Below are 14,462 nucleotides of genomic sequence, written 5' to 3' on the forward strand. Positions count from 1 at the left end.
TGGAATTCTTTATGTAGACCAGAGCCAACTTCAAATTTGTGGCAATTTTCCTGTCTCTGCTTTCCAAGTGCTGGGATTACAGGTATGTACCACCATGCCTGGCTTTTTTGTTATTTTTGAGACAGCCTCACTATGTGCCCAGAAACTCACTATGTAGTCCATGAACTCAGTCAGAGTCATCCTCCTGCCTCAGCCTGATAACCAGATTCTTATAAATTTAGAAGCTGATTTAAGATTTACTTTGTTTTTTTTCAAGCACGAGGTTGTATACATGTGTATGTAACATGCATATGCACTATCTGAAATTCTAGCAAGAATATAATACCTTGTTGTTTGCCTGCCAGCGAGCCAGTTAATTCCCTTCTGTAATAAATTGATGACTTGAATCTAGGCCCCTATCTACAGTACATTAGTCAGTGGGACTACTGGAGTGGGCCATGTGCCTGTACCAAGGCACTCAATCTACCATCATTTCATATAGTTTAAACAAACAGACTAAGGGTATCCCAGCAAGTGAACTCTATTGTTGAATGTGCTATTTCCTGAAGCTAGCACAGAGGAAGTCTTTCTAAATACCATGCTCTTTCTTTTGCACTTGCACGTTCTGCTTAGGCCTGCTCATATAGCCCAGTTTTCCTCAAACCCAGCCTCTCATTCCTGAAGTGAGTAAACCACCTTGAAGCACCCTGGTAATCTAGGTTTGTGCCTTAAGCTGGGAGCACTGTCAGCTAAGACTGATGGTGTAGCTATGGGTATTGTGCCAAGTGCCTCACCCAAGGCCTGGCTGCTTGCCAAGACCCCTGCAGCCCAGTATTCTGTAGAAGAGAATGAGAGAGGGGTTATAGTGAGGGTGAGACACTTTTTCTTCTAATCTGAAACTTGACCTGGACCAGAGATGCCTCTTTTTGCAGACCGTAGAGACAGATCCTTTCCAAAAGTCAAGGGCAAGCCTGATTCTCTACAAGTTGTTGCAGCCAACCTGACAAGGTCCTGGGGCAAGTGGCTACCTGACCCAGGAAACACAGAGACCTTCATGAAATAGGTGCTTGTGTCCCTCCCCCCGCCCCCAGCACTAGAGAACCGAAACTAGTTGCCAGAATAAGGCCCGAGGCAGCTGCAACCACAGGCATAAGGAAGGGGAGGGGCTGCCACAGAATGAAGCTTGCACTGGCCTCAAGTTGCCTTTCCCGGTGTCTGAGGGCTCTCCTGGCCACAGCCCAGCTCACAGAGTGGCTGGAATCTGTGCGGAAGGGCGGCTACAATGGCAGTAGTGGTGGGGGAGCTTGTCAGGCCTAGCGTACAGTGGCTGAAGCTAGGCCAGGCATCCCTATCCCTGGGAGGGAGAAGGGGAGGGAGGGAGGAGGGCAGGTTGCTAGCCAAGCCTGTTGGTCACTAGCCAGGCATGCCTGGGGCTCTGACAGCCTTGACCCTGAGCACCAACACCACTACAGCTGCTGTGCTGAGCTCTGATTGTTAACCTCTGCTTGGGCTGAGTCATGCCCATAATACCAGCCAGCCCAGCCAGCTAGCTCCATTGAACGCTGGCCTTCAAAGGGCTTACAGATGTAAGAGACTTTAGGTAGCAGGCTGTGTCCTACCATTCCTGCTCCCAGATGGTAGGAGTCTAATTTCTTCCAGTTGGTTACAGGAATGGTTGACTGCAATATTGGAGTGAGCTGAACCAGTAGCATCTCAAACCACTAGAATACAAAGCTTCAAGTCCAAGACAATTTCACCAAGGAAGCAGAAGTAGCCTAGAGGTTTCAGGCAGCCAGCACGGGGAAGTTCCCACCCAGCGGTGCCATTTCTCCATTTCTGCACCTTAAGACTACAGCCATCCAAGGTCTACCCCAAATTTGTCCCAGTGCTTATTTACAGCTTTAACATCAGCCTGAGAAGGCCTTAGGCTTTCCCTATGGCTTATAGCTGGCTGCCAAGGGTCTCCCAGACACCTCCTCTCCTATATAAGCAGCATTTCAATCTGCCCCACCTCATGGCCCCCATAGAAGGCAATTTCCTCTGAGTTGGCCACCACTCGAGAGTGCATGTAGCGCAGTTCACCCTTCCGCCTTGCTTCCTCTGCCACCAGCTCTCCAAACTTGGGAGAGAAGGCTCGAAGCACGTTGGCTGTTAAGAAAACCACCAGGCCAGCGATGGCTGAGGGCCAGGCTGTACCAGCTCCTCTGGAGCGGGCGGCTCGAAGTAGAGTGTAGGAGGTCACGGCCACATCCAGTAGTGGCTTGGTCAAATTGGAATAGAGGTGGGCTATAGAGGCAGCAAAGGCTACCACATCCTCTGTCAGAGACTGGTCAGGGTTTCGAAGCCGTCCATCCATGTTGCTTACTCGGTAGTAAGTCTGCTGGGAGAAGTAGAGTCTATAGGCATGAGCAACTAGTCGGCTTCGGAAAGACAGAGCCAGCTGGCCCTCTAGGTAGCGGATGGCACTGTTGATGAAAGTGGCAGGAAGGGCGATGAGGAGCCACTGCAGCAGTTGCCAGCTAAAGGCCTGTGGGTCCTTACGAACAATGCAGCGGGCCAGTCTGCCGTCCAGGCGGGCCACATACACAGACAGGAAAGTTCGGCTTACCAGGGCAGTAGAATGCAGGGCCAGCAACCCTGTTTCCCGGCATAAGACTCGGGGGAACAGCAGCCTCAGGAGCACCAGGAGCCGCTGCAGGAATACCCGGTTCATGCCAGCCTTGGCTGCTGTGGCCCCAGAGGCCTCTTGCGTGGGCTCTCCAGCTGGCACCTGAGGGCCCCTGGCAGGAGTCAGACACTGCCGTACTAGAGGGTAGATTTTGTGGACTCCATAGGCTGTGAGTGCCAGAACCACAGCTGTGCGCTTCAGCGTGGTCACCCTCGAGGACCGTGGAGTGGAAAGCACCGGCATGTCACCTGGACTGGTGGGCAAGCTGAGGGCTGGTACCACTTACTGCCCAAGGCTGCAGTTCGGGCAGATGCTGAAGGGCTGTTGCTCTGATCCAGGGCTCGTCGTCTAGGCAACTGGATACCCTGAAGTGGTCCCTGAGACTTTAGGCCCCTGGGGTGGTGCTGGGGCCCCTGGATGTTGGCTTAGGATCCTCCAGGGTCGTGGCCTCTTCAGGCAGCCCAGGTGGAGGAAACAGGCTTCCCTCTCTAGATAATTCCTTAGCCCCTGAGGTCAGCTTCGAGAGATCTTAAGCAAAGAGGCTGTCTCTTCCCCTCTACCTCCTCTAACTGTTTCTCCTCCCACCGCCTTGTGACGCCCCTCCCTGGGGCAACAGGCGGGTTCGTCCTCTCGGCAGCCCCGCTGAAGCTACAGTGACTTCGCCAAGGCCCAGAATTCCCACCCACCTTCCCCCAGGGGGAATGGGGCGGAGTTGGGGCAGGAGGCGGAGTTGGGGCAAGGGGCACCCCACCCGGTACTCGCTCAACGGTTTGGCCCCACCCCCTCTCTGACCACTGAGACAAGGGGTGACCGCGTAGGCTAGAGAAGCGGCCCTAGCCTTCCCACCAAGGCTTCTCCGAGCACCACCCTTGCGTGTCCAAAGAATCAGAGACGCGAGCGGCAGCCAGCCGACACTTCCTAAGAAAACCTAGACAACAGCCCGCGGCCTGGGGGCGGGGCGGGAAACGGCAGCGGGCGGAGCCTTTGGGGCCTCACAAGAGCTTGTAGGCGGGGCCCGATGAGCGTTTCCGGTTTCCGGTTGCGGGCTAAGGGGCGGGCCGAAGCGGTGGTGAGAGTTTGGTAGTGGCGGTAGGGTGTACTCCTTGTCTGAAACTCGGTAAGCTGAGTCCGCGGGTGTGGCTGCCTCTCGGATCGCCGAGGTTACCCCAGTCCCTTCATGAGGGCAGGAACTATGTGTCTCAGAAAGACTGGGGATTCTGTAAAATCTCTGGATCCGGGCTGACTTAGGAGTCTAGGGCAGGGTCCAGTAGAGGGATGTTGGGGTGGCAGGTGGAGCGGAGCTCGAGGGCGGGGGTCAGTGATGAAACCCAATCCGAGAGAGCTTCCCAGGTAGGCCACCTGGCGCGATGGACTTGGGTGGCATTGTGGTGTACTAAGGCTGTTGTTCCCCTTTGGCTTCGGGCGAGACTTTCTGGTTCTGGAACTTTCTCTGGGTAAGGCTTTGAGGTGTTCTGTAGAGACCTGTATTTGTTTTTGGCCTGGATTTCTGTCCTCTAGGAGTCGCTCTTGTGTGTGGGCATTTTGAGGGCACATTAATGCTTCACATTTCATGCATCCGCAGGAGCAGACGGAAGGCCTGTTTAGTTTCAGAAAAGCAGCCTCAGAGGGAGGCTCCTGGGTTATCTGACCCTCCCGGGTGTTGCCGTGGGAGGTTGGAATGGGCCTCCTTGCTTGCGCTGGGGCCGAGGCAGTGGTGTTTGCAGAAGGTGCACATATGAACATTGCAGTCCCAGGCCCACTGAAGGGGCGACTGAAAGACTTGTAGCTCCTCTAGCAAAAGCTTCTGGTCTGGGAAGGAGCCTGATGGGTGCCCTTGTTCATGTACTATTCTTACGAGAAACTTTTTTTTTTTGTTGTTAAACAGGTCTAAAGAGTCCGTTGGACTCCCCCTCCCCCGAAAGGAATCATCAACAAAGGTACATTGTCTTGGTAACACACACATGCTGGAGGACCATAAGTAACTATTCCAGTCAAGGGAAGTTCGTTGCCTGGCTAGCATTGGAGGGGCTCTCGCAGGCCCAAGCATGGCAAACATGGCTCTGGCAGGTCTTTTCCCTCTCCCATTCCCTCTTCCTTGCTAAAAACTGTTAGATTACATTCCTAAAGTTAGCCACCAAGGTCTGTTCCCTTATTTGGCTACTACCTCTTCCTGAGGCTGATACCAAGATCCAGCTATTAAAGTATTGAAGTCCAACAATCAAAAGCCCCCTTTTGAAGTGCCATAATTATGTCCATTTAGAATTAACTCATTCTAACACAGGGTTTCCTTTTCCCATTTACTGCCATTTAACTATGGGCCATGTCTGTCTCTCTATACAGAGGCAGACTTTTGTCTCCGAGAGACAAATACCTCTTCCCCTTCTCCCTAGATCTCCAACTCCTGTCCTTTGTCCCTCTGGGGCCAAATAAATCTATGTGCTGAGAACATGGTCTTGGGGTATCTTGGGCTAACTTTGCAGTACCTTTGAAGCATCATTGGCCAAGTATTCCTATTGAGTTTCAGCCAGGGCTGCACAAGCTCTGAAGCAGAGTGCCAGAGTCTGTTGTGAAGAGTAGCAGCCCCAGCCTCTCCAAGGTCCTTGAACTAGGTGTCAGTGACTGCCCAGCTCAAGTGGTTTCTCCTGTTCCCTCTGCCCTACCAGGAGACAAACGCCCATCTCTCTGTTGGAAACCTTTAAGTCACAGGATGAGTCTACAGTGGACTGCAGTTGCCACCTTCCTCTACGCAGAGGTCTTTGCTGTGTTGCTTCTCTGTATTCCCTTCATTTCCCCCAAAAGGTATGGCTAATAGAGCAACAAGACAAGCATTATGGGGAAAGTGCCTGTCTAACCCTGAACCTTAGAGTTTCTGTGTGTAGAGTTGGTGGACCCTGAAATTGGGGCTAAATGGAAACAAGTAAAATCTGTTTTAGATAAGGGTGACAGGAGGTTTGTTGGTTTGTTTGTTTTTAAATCACCAATCGTGCACACTGTTTTGCCTTGTTACTTCTTCAGTTTCTTTTCTGTGCACCCTGCCTTCTGGTCTTTGTAAAGGAAGATCTATCTTCAGTTTTGTGGCTGATATTCTCTTGCCTACCCTTAGGACTCAGGGCTGTGGGGATGGCTGTGTGGAAATCAGAATACTTGCACCATAGGCTTTCATTGTTGATTTGGTGACTTTTGTCCTCCTAACCAGCTCTTACTGGCAATACTTAGTAGGCTCATGCGCATTACTCAGCCTATGAAGGATGAAGCCCTATTCTCTTTTAACAAACAAGATTTGCTAAAAGTGAATTAGTTACTAATTTTTAAATTATACTTAATACATCAACACATTATCCTTATTTAAATTAATATGTTATAAAATCACCACAGTTAATAATACCTAAGGAATATTCTTTTTTTTTTTTTTTTGGGTTTTCGAGACAGGGTTTCTCTGTGGTTTTGGAGCCTGTCCTGGAACTAGCTCTGTAGACCAGGCTGGTCTCGAACTCACAGAGATCCGCCTGCCTCTGCCTCCCGAGTGCGCCACCACTGCCCGGCCCCTAAGGAATATTCTTGCCAAAACTCATATTGGCATCCACCTTACAGGAAATATAGAGACCAAAACACTGGCAGGACTGTAGTCTTGGATGTTTTCTAGGACAACTAATTTGGTTCCACCACTCAGGAGGTGAAAGTAGGATCAGGAGTTCAAGGCCTATTTTGGCTACTTACCAAATTTGAGGCTAGCCATGAGACCCTCCTATCTGAAAATGATAAGGACTGGGAAGATAGCTTGTCAATAAACTACTTACTGTACAAATATAAGGATCTAAGCTTGATCCCCATCACCCATGTAAAAGCTGGACCAGGTGACACACTCCTGTAATACAGTTCTTTAGAAGCAAAAACCAGGAGGATCCTAATCCATCTAGCTGAATCAGTAAGCTCTGGGTTCAGTGAGACATTTGCAAAAAAGAAAATAAAGTAGAGAATGATTAGAGGAGATACACACCTAAGGCCCCCCTCTCATGCACAGCACCAGAACACACGTGTATCCACATATAGATACAAACACATAGAAAAAAGTGAAAAAAGGAGAAGGAAGGAGGAACTGATTAAGACCAACTTAAAACACTAAATGCAAATTCAGAACCATGCCATGTCATGTTTCTAGCAAACTAACTGTTGATTTTTGAATCTGCATTTGATGACAAGGGTGGTTTGCTGACAGGGTCTCAGTATGTAGGCTTGGGACTTGCAGTGTAGATCAGGCTGGCCTCAAACTCACAGAGATCTACCTGCCTCTGCCTCCCAAGTGCTGGGATTAAAGGTGTGTGCCACCATGATCAGCCTGACTTGCTAATTTTTTTAGTACTATGGAACTCCTTCTGAAGGCTTTTTAGAGCCATGTCTTGAATGTTTGTTCATGGAAATGATGGAGTGTTTGTGTTCCTTTTTATAACCTAGAGTGTTAGGTGTCTACACATAAAAAGATTGTCACATATTAGAAAGACAGAAGGAACCAGGCATAGTGGCACACTTCTTTAATCCCAGCACAGGAAGTCAGAGGCAGGTGGATCTCTGAGTTCAAGGACAGTCTGGTCTACCTAGTAAGTTCTCGGACAGCCAGGGACCTATTTAGTAAGACCCTGCCACAGGAAAAAAAAAGATGAAAAGAAAGACAAAAGGAATAACTATGTTTGTGGCAAACACTCAACTACTACAAGGGAAAGTACAATGAAAACTAAGTTTCCCTTACTAGAGACTGCCAGTATTTTAAGACTGATTTCCAGCCAGGCAGTGGTGGTGCATGCCTTTAATCCCAGCATTCGGGAGGCAAAGGCAGGCAGATCTCTGTGAGTTCGAGGCCAGCCTAGCATACAGAGCTAGTTTCAGGACAGCTAAAGCTGTTACACAGAGAAACCCAGTCTCAAAAAACTAAAAAACGAAAAAAATAGGGTTATTTTGCAGGTGGACAAACATCATTTATTTTTTTATTCATTCCTCTCTCTCTCATGTGCATTGGCGTTTTGCCTGCATGTATGTCTGTGTGAACATGTTGGACCCCCCTATAATTGGAGTTATAGACAGTTGGAGAGCTGCCACGTGGGTGCTTGGCATTAAACCTGGGTTTTCTGAAGAGCAGCCAGTGCTCTTTACTCTGAACCATCTCTCCATCCCTGACAAACATCTTTTTATTAAGTACTCTTGAACTTAATAAATAGGGGAAACATATAAGCGGCTGAGACTGATTTTTGTACAGGTCCCTTGGCCATTGGAGAAGAGCACCAAGCTGTCTTTACATTTTACTCAGGGTTTGTATTGTGAAGGTTCCTCTTCTTTAGTGTCTGTCTTCATCTCCTTCACAGATGGCAGAAGATTTTCAAATCCCGGCTGGTCGAGCTGGTAGTGACCTATGGCAACACCTTCTTTGTGGTTCTCATCGTCATCCTTGTGCTGTTGGTCATTGGTGAGTGAGCTGCAGCAGGGGTTGCTCCATGACCAGGTCCTGTGTCATGGCTTCTAAAGCCCCCTGTCATCTTGGATGGATAGAAAACAAGTTTTACCTTCTCAGAGACAAACTAATCATTTATCTGCAAAGGAGGTGCTATTAGCAAGGCCTTCATTTTAAGAGGTTCCCATAGCAGTCCATGTGGACTTACATTTAGTGGCTTTTATATACTCTTATGACCACCTGTATTTCCCGGGTACCCTAGTTATTTTAGAACTGATGCAGAGAGAACTAACTGGCCTGTGACATTGGTCCAGATAGTGCTGCTTTTCAGTCATGGAGACAGCAGTGTGGTCTTCTCCATTAAAGCCTGACATCATCTTTTAAAAATTACTTTGTCTTTTAGTTTTTATTTGTTTATTTATCACTGTTACTATTTTTTGTTGTTTAAGATAGAGTCTCTCCACCCAGGCAGAGGCAGGTGAATCTCAATGAGTTCAAGGCTAGCCTGGTCTACAGAGTGAGTTCCAGGACAGCCAGAGATACACAGAGAAACCTTGTCTCGAACACCACCCCCTCCCAAGACAGTTTCTCTATGTGGCCTGGACTGTCTTGGCTCTGTAGACCAGGTTGGCCTCAAAATCAGAGATCTGTCTGTCTATGCCCTCTGAGTGCTGAGATTAAAGAGATGTGTACCTGGCTGCTGTTTGTTTGTTGTTTTCTCATCTTAAAAAGAGATGTGATGGGGTTGGATAGATGGCTCAGCAGTTAAAAGCAATGGCTGCTCTTCCAGAGGACCTGGGCTCAGTTCCCAAAAACCACATGGCAGCTCACAACTGTCTGTAACTCTAGTTTCAGAGGATCTGACACCCTCACACAGACATACATGGAAGCAAAAGACCAATACAAATAAAAAAGCAAATCTCTGAAAAAAAGAAAAAAAATATATGAGTTGGTTTTTGTTTTTTTTATTTGAGATAGGGTGTAGTAATAGGAGCGGTGGGGCTGCGTCCCCAGCACCCCAGCCGCATGCGGCTTATGCTTCGAAATAACACACAAACTGTATTCATTTAAACACTGCTTGGCCCACTAGCTCTAGCCTCTTAACCCATTTCTAATAATCTATGTAGCCCACAAGGTGGCTTATCAGGGAGATTCTAGGCTATGTCCATCCTGGGTCGGAGCTTCATTGTGTGTGCCTCAGAGAGCAGAGCTATCACATCTACCCGCCAGGAGCCGGGAGCATGGCGTCTCTGCCTGAGGCATCTTACCTCACTTCCTCTTCCTCCCAGCATTCTGTTCTGTTTACTCCTCCCACCTATGTTTTAACCTATCAGGCCAAGCAGTTTCTTTATTGCTTAACCAATGAAATCAACAGATTGATATATGACACTCCCACATCAATAGGGCTTTACCCTGTAATCTAGGCTGGCATTAAACATCTGGCTTAGTCTCTCAAGTGCTGGAGTTACATGTATATACCAGCATGGCTGGTGAAGCAGGGCTTCCAAGTACAAGACCAGAGCAATTAAACAGCCTAGCTGGAAATGGGGTTCTGTTTTCTCCTATAGTGTGAGGTAGAAAACAAAGTGACAGCATGTCTTAGAGACAGAGCTAAGACCTCTCTGTATATGCATAGGTATAAAGTCTTTCCAGGTAATACAGTTGTATAGTATTGTAAACTTCAGCATTAGTATGCATTATCCACAAGACTTTGAAAGATAAATGGTATCAGAGGGCAGGCTTAGGTCTATGGCCATGATAGGTGGTATCAAGATGGAAGTGGAGACAAGCAAGGTGGTGCTTGCCTTTAATCCTAGCACTCAAGAGGTAGGTGTAGGTGAATTTCTGTTTGAGGCCAGTCTGTCTAGTCTTACATAGAAACTTCTAGGATAGCCAGGGCTACATAGAAAGACCCTTATCTCAAAAAACCAAAAAGATGGAAGAGAAACATTTTACAGTGAGGTGGTAGTGAGCCCATTTGGAGACAGGGAGCCAATTAAGCTGTTGTCTGACTGTTGAATGATTGTTGATTTGCTATAGTGAGCTATCAGTATGTTCCTTTGCTTGAACTCTATTCTCTTTACTCTGCTGTGAAACATCAAGTCCTGTTTTAGAGATCTGATGCCCACATAGGCATGGAATATTTTCCTCAAGTTCCAGCAAAAATGCTCAGGGTAGAGTTTGAGTTAGTGTTATGCACAACTCCATCCACTAGCTGCAGTATTGGGCATTTTCCCTTAATGTTTAGGGTTTGATGGGATTTGTTCAGGCAGGACTTCCTGTGAACAGGCCAAATATGCCTATAGATTCCCAGGCACAACTATTGAAATGCTTTTAGCAAGACTCTAAGAGGTGGCTTTTTCCACTTAGGGTCTGAGCAGTTTCTGGGATAGGAGCCAATAGGGAGTATGCAGGACTTGCTTAGAGTTGAACTTCATGAAATGCCAAGCAGTAATAGTATAGTAGTACTTTTCATCATGACTGCCAGCCCACAAATAATGAGACTTATTTATTATTAATTTTGATTTTATCTTAGACTTGTCTCTAACTAGTTCTTACAGTGTAAATTAACCCTATTTTTAAATCTCTGTTCTTTTATGTGATTCGTTAGCTCATCTCCATACTGCCCACCCTGCTTCCTTTGCATCTGGCTGGCTCCTCTTTTCTTCCCAGAGTTCTCTCTCTGCCTGGAAGTCCCTTCTATAATCTTCTTCTAGCTCTTGGATGTTCAGCTTTTTATTACACCATTCACTGCAATACATCTTCACACAGTATACAAATATCCCACAATATTTCCCTCTTTTTGTCTAAATAAAAAGGAAGGATTTTAACTCTAACATAGTAAAATTATAAGAACAATTGTTATGTAAGAATTAGATTCACAGTGTGCAGTCCATTTGTATTTGGCATATACGGAGAAAATATCTATTCTATCTTAGTGAGTCCAAAGTTTTTTACCTAAACCACTTTTTTCATAACTTATTACCATCCTAAAAATATCTTTGTAGACCTTAAAACATTTTCTTGATAAATAACTTAAGCTTTTATGTCTCCCAACCTTATAAACTTGACATCTTTTTTGTTTTGTTTTGTTTTTTTCTAAACAGGGTTTCCCAGTAGATAAGGAGCTATAGGTTCGCCTTTAACTCAGAATCTATGTGCTGTCCTGAGGCTCATCGTTTCTCCTCTATCCTGTTTTGTATGTCTGACTCATTCTTTGTCTGTCTGGCGGCTCTTCTGACTCTACCCTTCCTCCTCCCATCAATCTCAGTTTGGCTTTCCCTGCCTAACTTTATCCTCTTTGTCTATTGATCAGTCAGCTTGTTTACTAATCCAGTCATAGTGATATGCTGTGGGATACTGGGCAGTCGCAATAGAAAAGCTCCACTTCCATTTACAGATATATACACAGTGCACAAAAGGATTCCACATCATTTCCCCCTTTTGCGTAATTAAACAGGAAGGGGTTTTTTTTGTTTTTTTTTGTTTTTTTTTTTTTTGGTTTTTTGAGACAGGGTTTCTCTGTGGTTTTGGAGCCTGTCCTGGAACTAGCTCTTGTAGACCAGGCTTGTCTCGAACTCACAGAGATCTGCTTGCCTCTGCCTCCCGAGTGCTGGGATTAAAGGCGTGCGCCACCACCGCCCGGCTTTTTTTTTTCTTTTTTGGTTTTCGAGACATGGTTTCTGTGTAACAGCCCTGACTGTCCTAGAACTCACTTTGTAGACTAGGCTGGCCTCGAATTCAGTGAGATCCATCTCTCATGTGCTGAGATTAAAGGCATGTGCCACCACTACTCAACCAAAAAGAAAGATTTTAACTTTAACATGGTAAAATTATATACAACAGAAACAGTTATCAAGTAAGATTATAGTTATAATATCCCATCTATTTGTATTTGGCAAAATTAGAGAACTCTATTATCTATCTTATCTTGGTATGTCTGAAGTTTTATGCCTAATTTGCTTTCTATCATAACTAAGGAAGACTATAAGTTTAGCTATATAGTCTTCAACTCCATCAAAGACCCACAAGAATGAAAATGCTACCTAATGTCAGACATCAGGCTGTCTGGAGAGTCACCCAAAGGTCCTCTGTAATGTTGGGGCATCCACTTCTGACCTACAGACCTAGCATAGCTGACAGACTTTCTGTGAAGCAGGGAATTCTGAAGGACTGCCCTACCTTGTCTTGGCAAAGTTCACCAGTCGCCTTTCTTGTATCCTGCTGGTCCAGTTTGGACAGTAACTGTCAGCAACTGAGACAAGGGCAGTTTCTTTACCTACATGGCTAGCTTTTGCCATAAAGAAAACAAGCTGCATACAGTTTCTTTGATGCCCATCATCTTCTCTGACGTAAATTGGTGCTTGCCAGAAGCATATGTGTCTCACTGTTTTGAAAATTTTTCGGTTATTAGACATATTTAATTCCATATTATGTAGGCCTTTGAAGTATTTGAGACTATCTATATCTGTGTATGACCTTGGAAAACATACCTAACATGACTATAAGTTTGACTATTGTAGATGACTACTAATCTGTATTTCTTAATTATACAGTGCAGTTTTAAATGAGCTGCATAAGCAAAATACCTTAACTAGAGTAGAAATATACATAGAGTATAGCAAAATTAAATTTGTATCAGTGAACCAAACTCCATCCCAAGGTAAAATATTTTGAGATTAATAGTTGTTTTTTGGATTAAAGCAGATTCAGTAATCTACCTTTTATCCTATCATTTCTATATCTCTCCCCCCCCTTTTTTTTGGTTTTTCGAGACAGGGTTTCTCTGTGGCTTTGGAGCCTGTCCTGGAACTAGCTCTTGTAGACCAGGCTGGTCTTGAACTCACAGAGATCCATCTGTCTCTGCTTCCCAAGTGCTGGGATTAAAGGCGTGCGCCACCACCGCCCGGCTTCTCCCTTTTCTTTTTAGAACGAGATCCCTGAATCTAATTTCATTTGTTCAGCTTTTTAAATGACCATTACCAATAACAACTTGTAACCAATCCTTCTTAAATGATAATAAGTATCTATAATCCATTTTTTGGAAATGTGGTCATAGCTCTTTAGACTACTTCTGTTGATTAGGGGTGCTGATAATCTTTGGGGGACCCTGAGAAAATTTAGGATTACAGACAAGTCCTGACTGGAGTATTCTGTGAGGCTGGATCATCTCAGCCAGCAGCCTTGAAGCTGGATGAAGAGCTCCAAGGATACTGCAACAGTCATTTTGAGATGCTGGATCGCCTGGCCATTGCCATTTGTTTTCATTGGTTTCTGGTCCCCTCATTCTGAAAATACATAAACTTTTAAAGGTAACATATATTTTTGCATAAATACAAGTACATTTTTGCATAAATATAATAATTACACAAGTCAGCCAAAGATGATTTTTTTTTTGTTTTATGTTTGAGCAGGTAAAATAAACGTCACGTGTCTTGTAGTTCTTCTAGGTTTATTTCTTTGTAGCCAGAATTTTTAGGGAGTCTTCCTTGATCAAACTTGATCATCTTTAACTTTGAACAAATCTTTTATTTTCTATGGAAATTAAAGCAGAACCTCTTTCCAAAGTAACATGTCTTTTTGTAGCACAATTAATAAAAACCCAGATACGGAAATTGGGGTTCAACCTGAAGGTCAGACAAGCAAAACAGTCAGCCACTGGCTCTTCTCTAGAGAGGAATTTATGATGGGAGGAGACAGCTCATAGACACAGTCTCATTCTGAGATTCCAGGAGTCAGGGTTGCCATTTTCTTTTTGTTTCCTGTGGAAATAAAGGCATAACCTCCCCCTCAACACATTTCCTAACTGTAAGTGGAGACTGTTCTTTTGTTCCCAGCTGACTAGACCCAAATAATCACATAGAACTATATTAATTACAACACTGTTTGGTCTATTAGTTCAGGATTTTTATTAACTAACTCTTACATCTTAAATTAACACATTTCTATTAGTCTATGTATTGCCACGTGGCTGTAGTGTTACCTCATTTACTACATGTCTTGTTTTCTCAGAGGCTAGCTTACAGCTCTCTGATGACTCCGCCTTCTTTCTCCCATCATTCAGTTTAGTTTTCCTACCTAGCTCTATTCTGTCCTGCCATAAGCCAAAGTAGCTTCTTATTAACCAATGGCAATAAAACATATTCACAGCATACAGAAGGGAATCCCATATCACTTGACTTCCCATTCTGAAGTTTAAAGACATCTTTAAAATGTATAAGCTGAGTTGGGCGATGGTGGCGCACGCCTTTAATCCCAGCACTCAGGAGGCAGAGGCAGGCGGATCTCTGTGAGTTCGAGAGCAGCCTGATCTACAGAGCTAGTTCCAGGACAGGCTCCAAAGCCACAGAGAAACCCTGTCTCGAAAAACCAAAA

At 45.4% G+C, this 14,462-nt stretch overlaps 2 protein-coding genes across 3 annotated transcripts in view; one reads left to right on the forward strand and one right to left on the reverse strand.

Moving 5' to 3' along the window:
* The window catches only part of Abcd1 (ATP binding cassette subfamily D member 1), a 25,561-nt gene extending 21,950 nt beyond the window's left edge, over positions 1-3,611 (reverse strand). The window contains exon 1 of one of the 2 annotated variants that reach the window (XM_013355432.2): positions 2,588-3,611. In XM_013355432.2, the coding sequence (XP_013210886.1) occupies positions 2,588-2,890 (303 nt within the window). In that variant the 5' untranslated portion in view covers positions 2,891-3,611. Of the gene's footprint in view, positions 1-1,990 lie in introns of both variants that reach the window. The other variant, XM_005371809.2, reaches the window with a different exon arrangement.
* Positions 3,612-3,693: 82 nt separating this feature from the next.
* Positions 3,694-14,462, forward strand: part of Bcap31 (B cell receptor associated protein 31) — a 42,525-nt gene continuing 31,756 nt past the window's right edge. The window contains exons 1-4 of the mRNA XM_005371812.3: positions 3,694-3,764; positions 4,533-4,584; positions 5,311-5,446; positions 8,002-8,102. Of these exons, the coding sequence (XP_005371869.1) occupies positions 5,355-5,446; positions 8,002-8,102 (193 nt within the window). The 5' untranslated portion in view covers positions 3,694-3,764; positions 4,533-4,584; positions 5,311-5,354. The remainder of the gene's footprint in view (positions 3,765-4,532; positions 4,585-5,310; positions 5,447-8,001; positions 8,103-14,462) is intronic.

The sequence above is a fragment of the Microtus ochrogaster genome, unplaced genomic scaffold, assembly GCF_000317375.1.
Source record: "Microtus ochrogaster isolate Prairie Vole_2 unplaced genomic scaffold, MicOch1.0 UNK129, whole genome shotgun sequence".
NCBI lineage: Eukaryota > Metazoa > Chordata > Mammalia > Rodentia > Cricetidae > Microtus > Microtus ochrogaster.